The 15,788-nt window shown below is 40.5% G+C and overlaps 1 protein-coding gene across 1 annotated transcript in view; it reads left to right on the top strand.

Moving 5' to 3' along the window:
* The window catches only part of CACNA1E (calcium voltage-gated channel subunit alpha1 E), a 351,045-nt gene that overhangs the window by 261,861 nt on the left and 73,396 nt on the right, over nt 1–15,788 (top strand). The window contains exons 25-27 of the mRNA XM_032226797.1: nt 274–380; nt 3,022–3,033; nt 14,515–14,611. Coding sequence (XP_032082688.1) covers nt 274–380; nt 3,022–3,033; nt 14,515–14,611 — 216 coding nt within the window. The remainder of the gene's footprint in view (nt 1–273; nt 381–3,021; nt 3,034–14,514; nt 14,612–15,788) is intronic.

The following is a 15,788-nucleotide window of genomic DNA, read 5'->3' as shown; positions in this document are numbered from 1 at the left end:
GCAGCACTGCAGGCTACTTCAGCTGACTGCAGTTCAGCAGTTTGGCGGTTCAAATCTCACCGGCTCAGGGTTGACTCAGCCTTCCATCCTTCCGAGGTGGGTAAAATGAGGACCCGGATTGTTGTTGGGGGCAATATGCTGACTCTGTAAACCGCTTAGAGAGGGCTGAAAGCCCTATGAAGCAGTATATAAGTCTAACTATTGCTATTGCTATTGCTATTCTTCTATTCTTATGAGTATAAAGTATAAGAGCTTGTCCTTACCTTTCTTTAGATGATTGATCAGGGATTAATACTGCAAGATGGCTCTTATTTTCGGGATCTTTGGAACATCCTGGATTTCATTGTGGTTGTTGGAGCTCTGATGGCCTTTGCCTTGGCGTAAGTATTTGCATTTTTTTGGCTGGGTTCAGATCATTTTACATACATGAGAACCATGCTACCAATGCTCAAAATTTCATTGGCTGCTACTTCAAAAACATCACATCACTTAAAATAGCATGCTTGTTTCCCTTGCTGGTTTAGCCATCGCTCACAGACATTTTTATGATGATTAAATATGAGGAGATATATTTTATGTGATTTAAAAAAATTTCTAACTGGATGGATGGACGGTAAGAAGGCATAACTGCAGGCAAAGTAGGGCAGATATATGAAGAAAATAATAATCTTGATTGAGCCAGAATTTTGCCTAACTTCTAGACTTATTTTCTCTATATTAAGATGAGTATAGCTGAATATACAAGGTGAGCTTTAAAATCATACAATTCATTCAGTTCACAATACAACAATACAGAATGCACACAAAATCCATCTTTTAGGATTATCAGTCTTTTAAAATGCTTATTATAATTTTCTGGGTCTTCATATTACTGGTTTGGGGAATTTGCCATTACCTATCTTTTGATGTGACACTGGATAGTCTTAAGAAGTGCACCAGGGGTGGATTTCAACTGGTTCGCGGCGGTCCCCACGAACCGGTTGGTCGGCGAACCCAGAAGTAAGTAACTTCCGGGAATGGCGAAGGGCTCACCCGCCCGCCCACGCTCCTTACCGGTCTTTGAAGGCTTCTGCGCTTCCACGCAGGCGCATGGCACATACAGCGCCTGCGCGATTCTCCGTGAGCAGCTGGATGGCACATACAGCGCCTGCGTGATTCTCCGCGAGCAGCTGGAGCATCCCGCAGGCGCTAAGACGCATGCGTGAACTGTACGCGTGCACGAGGACACCGCCGGCCCCGTTCCAACCGAACCGGTTGGAACGGGATAAGCAACCCACCACTGAGTGCACCCTTCTCACTCCTTTTTTGAGAGACTGACTCATCTCACAAGAGATAAAGAAAAGGGAAACTTAAAGAAGAGAAACATATAAAATCACATTTTAATTTCAAAATATTAATACTGTCTGCAGAATTCTGCGAGGTAAGTATACAGCTACCCACTTCGTAATGTATAGTACATGACAAGTACTGTAGGTTAAACTCTTTTTTTTTTTAAATGTTTAAAACTTCTGAAAAACCTTGCCAAGAATACTGCCTGGACTTGTTTTGTCAACCATGAAGAATCGAACGCTATTGAACAGAAGAAGAGAAAAAGATCACAAGATAATATTATTAAAATGTTCCCCAGGCTTCTATTTTTTACAGAGCCCAAAGAATATATTAGGAAAAAATAACTATCTCAAGAAAGAAAGGAACTACCTTCATGCACAATCTGATACATCAATAAAAGAAAAAAACTGTCACTGAACTTGTAAAAAGATATTGATTTTAAGCACACAAAAACAAAAGAAGTACAAAATTAACACAGTTTTGGCCTAGAGTATTTACTAATTTCTTAGAAATGAATTGACCTCTGAACCAAAACTCTCTGACTCTTTTGCCAGACTGTCCCGAGCCTTTGGGGATAAATACAGATGTTTATCAGAATTGTTCAAGAAGCGTGGCAGCCATTTCTTGATTTGGTACTTGGAGTTGTGCCTCTGATTTTGAAAGAACCAGTCAATCTAAACAATTTCCTATCTTCTTTGCTTTTGGTATTTAGGTTCCCTACCAAATTCTTCAAAATATGTTTGAGCTTCATGGATGGTTTATTTTCAAGAATCCTTTAAGGATTGGGCGTCTTTTAAGACCTGGAGAATTCTATGTTATGATCCATGATCCTTCCTATAGAAGCCAGTGCTTTGGGTACCTTGAGTGAAAATCACAGAAACTAAACAACTTTAAATCCATAGATTTAAATTGGAGAGTATTGTAAAGCATATAATAAAACTCTGATAGCTGGTTTTCAAGAAAGGTCAGTTTGGATCAAAGAAGTTACTTGAAGATTTCTCCCCAGAGCCACTTTCTTTCAAGGGGTTCCACGTGTGTTAATTGCCCTTGTGTGCAAGTCTGAACTACTACTATGCCATGTAGTTTGAACAAATGTTAACCAGCGTGTTTCCTGCTGACTGCCCTGCATTCGAACTCATAATTGCACCAAGGTGCCTAAAATAATTTTCCACTTGGAAAGATGCTAAGGACTGTTTCACCTGTCGCTTGGGGCCAAATTGAACTTAATTAGAGAGATTAGGGTTTCCTGCAGTTATTGTTTGTTTGTTTTTACTAATTAATGCTGCCAAGGAGCAAGCGCTGCTTTGAAAATCAACGCATAACAGCCAGTCACTCCTCCTGATGAATGCATGTGTACATTTGAGCTTGTAAACACACATTTGTCACCATCCCATTAAGCATGTTAAACATGTGTAAAGCAACCAAAACATCATATCCGAAATGACTCATGCAAAGTGACTCAATGCAAATGAGAGAAGGAAGGTGGGTTCTGGGGTTGGAAAAAATAATGGAATGCCAGGATATCAAGGCTGTGAGATGAGGCTGTTGCTCTTTTCAGATGCAAATCTTCTTCCAACAGTCACCTTGTTCCTTTGCTTTCTGCTGATGGCCCATTCCCTGATCTTGTCTGTTTTCTTTCCACCTCTCTATCAATCTGGCTTTCTGACTGTACGTCTGGGCCCTTACTCACAGGAATGCTTTGGGGTAATTATGTTTCTTGTTTATCTTTGGGGGGGAACTCAAGTGAGGGAAATGGGCCTTGAACCGAAGAATTTGGTTTGCTTATCTGTCTGTTACATTGCTATCAGAAAGGCTTGCTTGGGTTAGCACTAGGAGAAGGCGCCGTGCAACTTCTCGCAAAGTTTCCCACGGCAAGTCCTGTTTCCAATCTGTGCTTCCCACGAGACTAGGAACAATCGCAAAGCATTCTGTGCCTACAATTTCAGCCTACAGTATATTGACTCTGCACCAAGGGCTGTGATTGTCAAGCTGTTTGAAAGAAATCAATTTCCTGCTATTTCTGGCAACGTGTCAAAAGGAGAAGTTTCAAAATCAATTCACGGAGGAGTGTGAAAAGTTGCTACTCACAACACCCCGTAGCTGAAATGAGATTAAAAAAAAGAACACCGCTTACATTACATCAAGGGAATAGAACGGCATAGGCCACAGATCATTGGTTATGTATTGGTTAACGTGGTACTTTTACTGTCAAAGACATGGAGTACTTTCTGCCTCATTTGCAAAAAAAAAACCCAAACCTTTGAGTACATTGAATATGCCACTTTCATTGGATGAAGCCACCCACCAGCTATTCAGATACCCAAATGTCTTATGCCAGTCTTGAGTACCAAAGGATCTTATGAGCCATGGCTGAATGAGATTCTACTTGAGTTATTATCTCCTTAAATGACATTTCTGTCTGTTTGTTTGTTTCATTATGGGTTTCTCTACTGTGTACTTCCTTGAAGTCAAGTCAATATACAAAACACATACTTCAAAATCTAAAGTATAACCAAAGCTCCCAAATTAACTAGGTAAAGGCAGCCCGATCAGCATTAGCATCCAAATATTTGGAACATATAAAAGTAAGCCTGATGCATCCTGGATGGATGGCTTGATTTAAGAATGGAACTTTGTTGAACACAAAAACAAAAGGGTAGTTCTTGTTTTTATGTATATGAGTGTGTGTTTGTGTGTGTGTGTGTGTGTATTTCTGTGTGCATTTATTTATATAAAAATAAGGAATAAGCATTCGGTTACATCTAAAATGGAGGGTTTTCACTGATCTGGCTAGTAATCTTATAGCTAAGTTGTTAAAAATTAAAACTTCTTGCTATTGTTTAAAGTTTAGAATAAAGACTTTGTAATCTTTATTTCATGTATGTGTTGCCAATCTCATTCTGCAAAATGGTCATCCTTCCTTATCTCACAGTGTTGTAAAGGCAAATTCCTGGCCAGGGACTGTAGGAGTGGTGGGTTTCAAAATTTTTTAGAACCTCTTCTGTAGGTGTGGCCTGCTTTGTGGGATTGACTTGCCAGCCATGTGACTGGGTGGGAGTGGCTTGCCAGCCATGTGACCAGGTGGGAGTGGCTTGCCAGCCATGTGACTGGGTGGGCGTGGCCAACTTGTAAAATGTGATGAAACTCGCTTAACAACGCTCTTGCTTAGCAACTGAAATGTTGGCTCAGAAACTCTGGCATTTGAAGCACGCAAGTCTTAAAGCTGTCAAGTTACAAGACCCTTGCACCCCTAACCCTTTAGAAAAAACCCCCAGGGGTGTTCAAACTTGACACCTTTAAGACTTGTGGACTTCAACTCCCAGAATTCCTCCTCTTGCTCTTCATCTTGATGATCTGCAGACGGGCAGGGGGAGGGAGCTGGAACCGGTTCTAAACAGCACTGTAGATTTCTGGAACCTTTTCTATAGAAGAGGCTAGAACTGTCAGAAACCCACCCCTGGACCGTAGTATGTTTCATTGATGAGAAACAAGCGAAGAGGAGGGTCAGTTTCAAAGACAACACAGGACCATTTTCTCATATAAAAGCTGCTGTCACAAAGGCAACAGCAAATGCTGCTTAGCAGCAACTGAAGGGAACTTACAGAATTAAGGTAGATGAGCAGACAGTAGTTCATCTTTCAGCTATTTCAGCACTGTGTCAGGGAACAGCGCCAGATTTGGCTGCTTTAAAGAACAAGGATCTCCATTTTCTAACCTCTCCATTTCAAATGCAGTCTTTGATGGATATAATATAAAGCTTCAACAATACAGCAGTCGTGATTCATTAAAGCTGCATGAATCTTATAATAGATGTAGAACTCCACTTTCTCCCGGGCTGATTTTTCTGATGTTGAGAACTTCAGCCTCAGGAAAAAGCAGAAGAGAGTGTTTCAAAGGTCCAGGGTCTTGTCTTTCATCTAACTCCCAGCTCTGAGGGAAATTTAAACCAATGATTGTGATATCAGAAAGACTTATTTTTAAAAGTGGGAAAGGTAGAGAGATAGATAGATTGTCAGCACCTCTTCATTGAGTAATTAGGAAAGAAGACCACGAAACTCCATAGAAATCAAGTGTACTTTTACTAATTATAAATGATTAGAAGCGTAGCAAAGCGAAGACTGATTATTTAGGCGCGAAAGCAAATGATATATAAAATAACCCATTCCCCACCCCTTGGCATCCCAGTTACAGTCCAATCATAATTCTCCTAAGTGTCAGGTGTGAGATAACTTCGAAAGGCATCACCAAGATGGAATGTCGGTGCCGTTGGCCTTGGCGGGAACCTCCTCCACATGCGTAGTCCGACAGGCAGCAGAACTCCAGAATCTTCCTCCAGCACAATTAGCAAACCCCTCCCAAATACCATGCCCCCCCTCCCCGTTTCAATGGCAGCCGAAGCAGCAGCAAAGCAGAGGCTGACACAGATGTTTCTCCACTTTCATTTCTCCCCTGCCAATCTGTTGTTGACAGTCTCTTGATCATTTTGGTGCCCCCTCATACCAAACCACTCTGAGAGATGGTTTATGATTGCCGTATGTGACTTTACTGAGTAACTGTGTGGTTTTCAATTTAAAACCAAGACAGGGTATCTGATCCTTACCCAACTGATAGCAAATGTGAACTCTATGAAAGCTGGAAGAGAGATCATAATTTGCTTTTTTTTTGCCTAGCATCTAAGTTTGATTGTAAGATTGTGACTCATCTCCCAAGATCATTAACAGCTGCTGTTGTGTTAAGTCATGACATATTGCCATAAATTATAGAATGATCGTGTGAGAAATAATTTTTTTAGGTTACATAATGCTGAAAAACAGTGAGATCTGTGTATGTGTAAGAGAGAGATAAGCTACATAATAATGTGATTAGCCATCAGCATTTCAAATGTTCTTTCGCTAGAAATTCATAATTATTCCCATTTAAATTTAGAAGACATACAAGCTATCTAGAAAGCATGTTGACTCTGTATACGCCACCAAAAAAAGAGGATTTTCATTTCCAAAGAAAGTTTGGGGGTTTTTTATTAAAAGTTTTAAAGAGTTTTACAATTATATACCTTCCCTCCCTCTCCCCCCCCCCCCAACGCCACATCCCCTCCTCCCTCCATAACCTCCAAGAGCAAATACAGGGTATAAGCATTTAGCAACCATATACTAAAATAAACTAACTAACTTTAACATCATCCCTCGCTTGTACTTTAACTCCCCTTTTCTAAGGCTAACTTTAGATAAGTTATGACATTCCTTGCTCATTCATTCATAAGCTAACTGAAATTTCTTAGTCCCATATTTATTTTGAATATAATCAGTCCGTCTTCTCCATTCCAACTTGTATTTCTCATCTGAATGATCCTTCAGATATGCTGAGATTTTGTCCATCTCTGCTAAGTTTGTTACTTTTAACATCCATTCTTGAATTGTAAGCAATTCTTCCTTCTTCCAGTACTGCGTCACCAACAATCTTGCTGCCGTTGTTAAGTTCAGAATCAAAGTAGTCTCTATAACTGTACAGTCTGTAATTATACCTAACAAGAATAACTGAGGAATAATCTTTATCTTCTTTTTGAGAATATTTTGCATAATCCATCATATTTTTATCCAAAATGCTTTGACCTTTTTACAAGTCCACCATATAGAGAGTTTTGAAAAGGTATAGTTTTGTGTAAAGTATTCCTGTACAGATGCAGTGCAAATTACTACAACTTTATAGACCTATAACAAACAGGGAAAGACCATAGCTGGTGTTTGCTTATCAATGGGCCAGTGATGGGTTTCAAAAATTGTTTGAACCTACTCTGTGGGTGTGGCCTCCTTTGTGGGAGTGGCTTGCTGCCCATGTGACCGGATAGGAATGGCTTGCCACCCATGTGACCGGATATGAAGATGCCGACGACACTTGTCAGAACCACCTTAAATTACCTCACACACAGCACTGGCATGCATAAGAATATGATGTAAACTTATTTTTTAAAAGGCATCTTTGGTTTGGGTTAAAACAACTTCAACACACGCAATGTTCTGATTGCACCACAAACGCAGTAGTCATCCTTACCTTTCGCAGAGGCACTGAGTTTTATAAATATGAGCATGATAGTGTAGAATAATCATATCCAAAGACCAGTGGTGGGTTTCAAAAAAATTTTGGAACCTCTTCCAAAAGCCTAGAGCCGAGGTGGCGCAGTGGTTAAATGCAGCACTGCAGGCTACTGCTAGATCAGCAGTTCAGCGGTTCAAATCTCACCGGCTCAGGGTTGACTCAGCCTTCCATCCTTCCGAGGTGGGTAAAATGAGGACCCAGATTGTTGGGGGCAATATGCTGACTCTCTGTAAACCGCTTAGAGAGGGCTGAAAGCCCTATGAAGCGGTATATAAGTCTACTGCTATTGCTATTCTGTAGGTGTGGCCTGCTTTCCGGGTCCACTGGTGGAACCTCTTCTAACCGGTTCGGTAGATTTGACGAACTGGTTCTACCGAACTGGTGCGAACCTGTAGGAACCCACCTCTGTAATGGGCCAAGATAGATAGGAAAAGAGAATAAACAAATTGTGAAGAAAATATGTCTGAAAGAAAGGATGCTTTTAACATCACTCTCCTCCACCATCCCTCAACTTCAGCTCTCTTTCTATCACTTGAGAGGAGAAGGATAGGTGACGTTTATATAAGCCAACACAATTCTAGGCTGCATCAACAGAGGGATAGAATCAAGATCACATGAAGAGTTAATACCACTTTATAATTCCTTGGTAAGGCCACACTTGGAATACTGCATCCAGTTTTAGTTGCCATGATATAAAAAAAGATGTTGAGACTCTAGAAAGAGTGCAGAGGAGAGCAACAAAGATGATTAGGGAACTGGAGGCTAAAACATATAAAAACAGTTGCTGGAACTGGGTATGTCTAGTTTGAGGCGTCCCAGTAGAATGTATTCCTTGTTCCTACACAACAATATAGATGAATAATTTCATATAACCTTGTTGTGATGTCATACGAGAGCTGGGGAGAAAGTTGTTTCATGAAAAATAAGTGAAATTGACACAGTAGTTCAAGGAGAGATCTTTTTACTTTAAGAGAGCAACTAGTGTGTATTCAAATAATTTTGCAGATGATTTCTATGAATTATTTTTGTTTGTAATTACTGTTTGATCGCAAGAATGTAAAAAGATATGGAGACTCTAGAAAGAGTGCAGAGGAGAGCAACAAAGATGATTAGGGGACTGGAGGTTAAAGCATATAAAGAACAGTTGCTGGAACTGGGTATGTCTAGTTTAATTAAAAGAAGGACTAGGAGTGACATGATAGCAGTGTTCCAATATCTCAGGGGCTGCCACAAAGAGGGAGTCAAGCTATTCTCCAAAGCATTTGAAGGTAGGACAAGAAGCAATGGGTGGAAACTAATCAAGGAGAGAAGCAACTTAGAACTAAGGAGAAATTTCCTGACAGTTAGAACTATTAATCAGTGGAACAACTTGCCTTCAGAAGTTGTAAATGCTCCAACACTGGATGTTTTTAAGAAGAGATTGGATAACCATTTGTTTGAAATGGTATAGGGTTTCCTGCCTAAGCAGGGGGTTGGACTAGAAGACCTCCAAAGGTTCCTTCCAACTCTGTTATTCTATTCTATTCTATTCTATTCTATTCTATTCTATTCTATTCTATTCTGTAACAGGAATATTTTTTCTTCTTAAATGCTTCTATGCAAGGATCTTCATCTCATAAAGCAACTTAAGATTCTATGCAACTGAAACTCACAAACTGTAAATCTTCTTAAGTAATCTCTATAGAGAGATGTTGGCAATTGTATTCAGAGCTTTTCTGCAGATAAAAGCAAGCCCTGTGGCTGATTTTGAACCTTTTCCCACAGGACAGTGTCAAAAAGAAGCAAGGGATGTAGCAGGCTTGTCACACAACCTCTGGAACAAATAAGGGGGAAAAGTTGCTGTGCCATGCTGTGTTAGGAAAGGATTTATATGGCAGAAAGCAGCTGCAAAAGCAATTGTTCAGAGATTCATGCAAAGAGATCAATGTCCCAACTCTGCTTCTCTCTGCCACTATCAACTGGTGACAAAGTTGATAATTGAGTCTTCTTTCGAGATCCAATTATATCTGTTGCTTTTTCTGCCAATAAATTAATCAGACTGCAACACTGGCTCACCAAAGAGAGTAACAACAAAGGAGAATATTTGTAGCTCAGGGTTGAAATGAGGTGTCCTTGGTGACTACCTAGTTCAGATAATGAAATATCTGCAAGAAAGCAAACAATCTCAGAGAGCGCTAAGGACTCACAATAACAATATGGATCATATACAACAATATTTTTTGTATGTATATATGTATCAGGGGTGGGTTTCAACCAGTTCGTGGCGGTCCCCGCGAACCGGTTGGTCAGCGAACCCAGAAGTAAGTAACTTCTGGGAACGGCGAAGGGCCCACCCCCCGCCCGCGCTCCTTACCGGTCTTTGAAGGCTTCTGCGCTTCCACACAGGTGCATGGCACATACAGCGCCTGGGCGATTCTCCGCAAGCAGCTGGATGGCACATACAGCACCTGCGCGAGTCTCCGCAAGCAGCTGGAGCATTGCGTAGGCGCTAAGACGCATGCGTGAACTGCGCGCATGCACGAGTACGACGCCGGCCCCGTTCCAACCGAACCGGTTGGAATGGGATTAGCAACCCACCCCTGGTATGTATGTATGTATGTATGTATGTATGTATGTATGTATGTATGTATGTAGCTCTTTCCCAATGTGTGTCCAACTGGTCCAGAATGCAGCCGCGCGAGCGATACTGGGTGTACCGAGATACACCCATGTTACACCTATCCTCCGCGAGCTGCACTGGCTCCCTATCAGTCACCTTGCTTCAAGGTGCTGGTTATCACCTTTAAAGCCCTACATGGCTTTGGACCTGGATATCTATGAGACCATCTTCTGCCACATACCTCCCAGCGTCCGATAAGATCTCACAGGATGGGCCTTCTCTGGGTGCCGTCGACTAGACAATGTCATCTGGCAGCTCCTCGGGGGAGGGCCTTCTCTGTAGCTGCCCCGCCCTATGGAACTATCTACCCCCAGAGATCCGGACCCTCCCCACTCTCTCGGCCTTCCGAAAGTCTACTAAGACCTGGCTATTCTGGCAGGCCTGGGGCTGTTAACCTCATGAATGAGGTCCAGCCCCACTAAGGCTGAGTGCATGTTGTCTTTTTAATTTCTTTTGTCTTTCTATTTTTTAATTTTTTAGTATCCTTTTAAATTGTTTTTATGTAAGCCACCCGGAGTCCTTCGGGATTGGGCGGCATATAAATTTATTGAACTTTGAACTTTGAACTTTTATTTTAAAGAAAAGAAAGGAAAGGGCTGTGTGGGGGTATCTTTGAAGTTGCATTTTTTTTTATCCAGAGAGCTTCCAACCAACTTTAATATTTTCCTTGCTATAGCAGCACAACTGGCTGTGAATTATACTTTTAAAACTGCAGGTTCATTAAAATTTTGCTTTCACCTCGTAAAATTGCCCCATGAATTATTGAAATGTAGTCTTACCCACTGTTCTCACAAGGTAGCTACTGATTTTAAAATGGAACCCAAATTATGCCAAAACCTCCAGGGCTCTTGTTTGTCATCCAAAACTAACACAAAGCTCATTTCCGCTACTGGACAAAAAAAATAAAATAAGATGCCTTCTAGATCTGGAGCATGTTTAACATGCTATTAATATTTTCTATAGAAGTGTACAAAATCCATGTGAAAATCTAAAACAAATCATAGAAAGTTGCAGAACTTTACAAAGAGATTGAGCAATAAAGTGGCAGATGATATCTAGGACTCATAGGTAATGCAACATAAGAAATACGGTTTACTTATCTAATTATGGATTATGTAGTGTTAGGTCTGAAACTAGCTGTTATCACTCTGCAATGTGATCACTGTAAGGTCAAAAAGTATTGGAACAGAACATTACAGGGTTTCATCTCAAATCATTTTTGGCAGCTTACTGTGTTGAACACAAGATCAATACACAGAGTAGGAGTGCAGATTCATGTTGTAATGAATTATATTATAGGTTGCTTTTACACTGATTAAAACGGTTCCACCACAAAACCGCGCTCGACTAAACTGTGTCCGACTAAACCGCGTAGCTGATGTCATCAACAGGGTGACAATAGCGCGGAGACAGAAGCACGCTGTAAACCCTAAACCTAAAATTAACTCCTAAACCTAAACCTAACCCCCCTAAACCTAATCCTAAACCTAACCCTAAACCTAACCCTTAACCTAACCCTAACCCTAACCCTAACCCTAACCCTAACCCTAACCCTTAACCTAACCCTTACCTTAAGTTGAATCGGCTTGCTTTCAAAGCGCTATTTAAAGCGCCCTTCTTTCTCCGCGCTGGCTGTTGTCGCCCTGTTGATGATGTCAGCGACGCAGTTTAATCAGACGCGGCTTAGTCGAGCACGGTTTTGACGGGTCACGGATTAAAACAGGAAGTCCTCAACGTTAAGATACAAGTGGGATTAGAAAGTTCAGCCAGATCCATTTTTTTTTGGGGGGGGGGCATTTTTGTGGCAGTCATTAAATGAATCACCATGGCCATTAAACAAATGGTGCAGTCTTTAAGCAGACAGTGTGGTTATAAAATGAACCCATTCTTTCAAATGAGGGCTTTTTCCTAAACAAAAAAAAACAACACACCAGAATCCAGCAAAAAAAGTCACAAATTACAGACCTGTGATTGTAAGACACTGCAACATTGCAGTCCAACAATCATACGCCAAGTTGGTTGCGAAGTGCCTAAAATGCAGTCACATGACAAGGGTTGAGTGTGCAACCTTTTATGATGTCCAAAAGGGCTTTATGGGCCATAAGCCATCTATTCTGAAACCATGATCACTCTGGATACTTGTAAAAACATCAGTTGCATGCTAAGCACTGCTGGTAGTGATCTGAGAGGCCTAACCAATGATTGTTTCTTAAGTTTGAGCAATAAGACATATATAGTGGTTTGCTTTCAGCATCACCTTATACAATGGCACAGTCTGACATTTTCTAGAGCTCATAGAACATAGAAAGGATAGCATGAATAACCTTTTATAAGTTTAAGAAGAAATGCTGTTGAAAGGGATGTAATATAAAATATACCGGTTCTGGGTTTTTTTTAAATCATTTCCTAGAATTTGTTGATGGTCGTTTTGTTTTAATTTTCTATAATTTTCCCCTCTGTAAATGTGGATGGGAAAATAATATGTCAGATAAAATAATAGCTAGATATTAGCATGTAAATTATAATTTAGAATTTAATTGCCAGCAGAGCAAACAAAGCTTGTATCTCTCTCTCTCTCTCTCTCCCTCTCTCTCTCTCTCTCTCTCTCTCTCTCTCTCTCTCTCTCTCTCTCTCTCATAAAAATATTAATTTGGTTTATTGTTAATTTGTGAATAAAGAACATTGTGAATCAAATCCATACAAAATTTTAGAGGGAAGTGCCTAGTTCTATGTAGTTTAAGAACTTAAGCATCATGAACTTGCAGATGATAAGGGAGTTTCAATAGTGGAAGACAAACTTTCTTTGGGAAAGTTTGTTTTCCACTATTAACCTTTTCATTGAATAATTCCTGATATGTTTTAAGGAATCCTTGCTTTTTTTCCAGAATGGGTTTTGACTGTAAATCAGGTGCCTATGGATGATGCCATAGGCCTCATTACCAAACAACCTTCCTAATTTATATTAGGAAGCAGCATAGTGAAGTGGGAGCAGATAAGGATTTTCTCAAAAATGAGTTTCTTAAAATCAACTTGTAGTGTTTAATTTTAACACTGAAGGTAAAGATAAAGGATCCCCTTGCACATATATGCTAGTCGTTCCTGACTCTAGGGGGCAGTGCTCATTTCCGTTTCAAAGCCGAAGAGCCAGCGCTGTCCGAAGACGTCTCCATGGTCATGTGGCCGGCATGATTAGATGTCGAAGGTGCACGGAATGCTGTTACTTTCTCACCAAAGGTGGTCCCTATTTTTCTACTTGCATTTTTACATGCTTTCGAACTCCTAGGTTAGCAGAAGCTGGGACAAGTAATGGGAGCTCACTCCGTTACGCGGCAATAAGGATTCGAACTGCCGAACTGCCAATCTTTCGGATCAACAAGCTCAGCTTCTTAGCCACTGAGCCACTGTGTCCCTAATTTTAACACTTGATATCTATTTAATTCTTTTAAACTTTTGTAATATGTGTTTTTTTTAAAATGTTGTACGCCACTCTGAGTCCTTGGCAGAAGGGCGGCATATAAATTCAATAAACCTAAACCTAAAACATGAATGTAAGGGATAATACACAAGTAAAAGTTTCTTGTCCCTACTTTTTCCTTGAATCTAAAACGATACCTCCGGAGCATTTCTTGATGCTACTAGTCCTACTGAATTCTGTAGATGAGTATAGGAGGACACACGGGAATTCTTTTCATGTACTTCCTGAAGTTCATCTTTCAGGCTTCAATCAATTTTTCAGTTCTTCCTAGATGCTGATTAATGACTAATGAAGATCTTTTTCTTAATAATTTGACTGAGGATATGACAACCTTTTATTTGCAGGGTATAAAAAAATTCTTTCAATTCAGTTATGGTATCATGTACTTCTGCTAATCAATACACTATACGCACGCACATATTTACTTGTGTATGAATGGTACATTGTTACAGTTTAATTCAATAGTAGAACCATCCCAGGAAAAGAGGTATTTCACTGTCACCTTTGGATGAAAACAGAGCGGGATGATTGCTGGGATTCACCAGGTACATGAATGTATGATTCATAGTGGCATGGTGCCTTAGAACAGATGGTTCAGCTCAGCAAGAGTGTGAAATCACCTGTGTTAACCTTGTTAGCACACACTTTCTCACAATAATAGGATTTGAAATCATCAGTCCATTCAAATGAAAAGGGAATTCTCCCGGGCTTACAGTCTCTTTTGCTCTCACCTACAGACACAAACACACTTTTTAATGTTCAGAGAAACCTCCACTCAATAGTTCAAATTCATCAGGCTTCAAAAAGCTAACAATGTGGCCCATGCTTCTCACTGTCTATACAAAAAAAGTAATGTTTACTATGGCAAAAAATACAGTGAGTTTAGCTTCCGTTTAAAAAGTTCGTTTTTGTTTTTATAGTTTTGTCTCAATATTTTGGGTGGCTTGTTTATGTACAGGTCCAACAAAGGCCGTGACATTAAAACAATCAAGTCTCTTCGTGTTCTACGTGTTCTGAGACCTCTGAAGACCATCAAGCGGTTGCCCAAACTCAAGGTATTTTGCATATGAATTTCAGGCAGTGACCAATATTTTTTTAAAGTAACTTTTAAAGAGTATCAGATGTGAAAAGTGACAAGTTGCTCTTTAGGGCAATTTGACCAGAGCTGCATAGTGAAGTAGATAGCAATAGCACTTACAGTTTAAAATGTCACCCTATTGCCTCCAGCAATCTAGGTCCTCATTTTACTGAAGGCTGAGTGTAAAGTATTCCTGTACAGATGCAGCGCACATTACTACAACTTTATAGACCTATAACAAACAGGGAAAGACCATAGCTGGTGTTTGCTTATCAATGGGCCAGTGGTGGGTTTCAAAAATTGTTCGAACCTACTCTGTGGGTGTGGCCTCCTTTGTGGGAGTGGCTTGCCGCCCATGTGACCGGATGGGAGTGGCTTGCCACCCATGTGACCGGATATGAAGATGCCGATGACACTTGTCAGAACCACCTTAAATTGCCTCACACACAGCACTGGCATGCATAAGAATAGGATGTAAACTTGATTTTTAAAATGCATCTTTGGTTTGCGTTAAAACAACTTCAACACACGCAATGTTCTGATTGCGCCACAAACGCAGTTGTCATCCTTACCTTTCACAGAGGCATTGAGTTTTATAAATAGGAGCATGATAGTGTAGAATAATCATATCCAAGGGCCAGTGGTGGGTTTCAAAACAGTTTGGAAGCTCTTTTGTAGGTGTGGCCTGATTTCCGGGTCCACTGGTGGAACCTCTTCCAACCGGTTCGGTAGATTTGACGAACCGGTTCTACCGAATAGGTGCGAACTGGTAGAAACCCACCTCTCAACTCAAGCTATAACTTTCCAAACAGTTGGGTCTGTTTCAATGTTACATAATGTGGAAAGTAAGGGAAACTTATTTCCCTACAACCTCTTCCCATCATCTGGCCAAGTTCAGTTCGGTATCACAGATCGATGGCACAGTCGTGTCAGAGGAAAGCTGTGGCGAGACAATTTAAATCAAATGGAAGCAGAGAGTTGTGAAGTAATTGGTGTTGTCTGAGCTTGGTTCTTTACCTGCAGACATTTCATTGCCCAACTAGATAAAATCATCAGAGCATTGATGATGTTAAATAGTCAGGTAACAAAATAGCAATAGCAATAGCAGTTAGACTTATATACCGCTTCATAGGGCTTTCAGCCCTCTCTAAGCG

This window comes from Thamnophis elegans, chromosome 11 (assembly GCF_009769535.1).
Source record: "Thamnophis elegans isolate rThaEle1 chromosome 11, rThaEle1.pri, whole genome shotgun sequence".
Classification (NCBI taxonomy): domain Eukaryota; kingdom Metazoa; phylum Chordata; class Lepidosauria; order Squamata; family Colubridae; genus Thamnophis; species Thamnophis elegans.
This window is presented reverse-complemented; position numbering and strand designations above follow the sequence as displayed.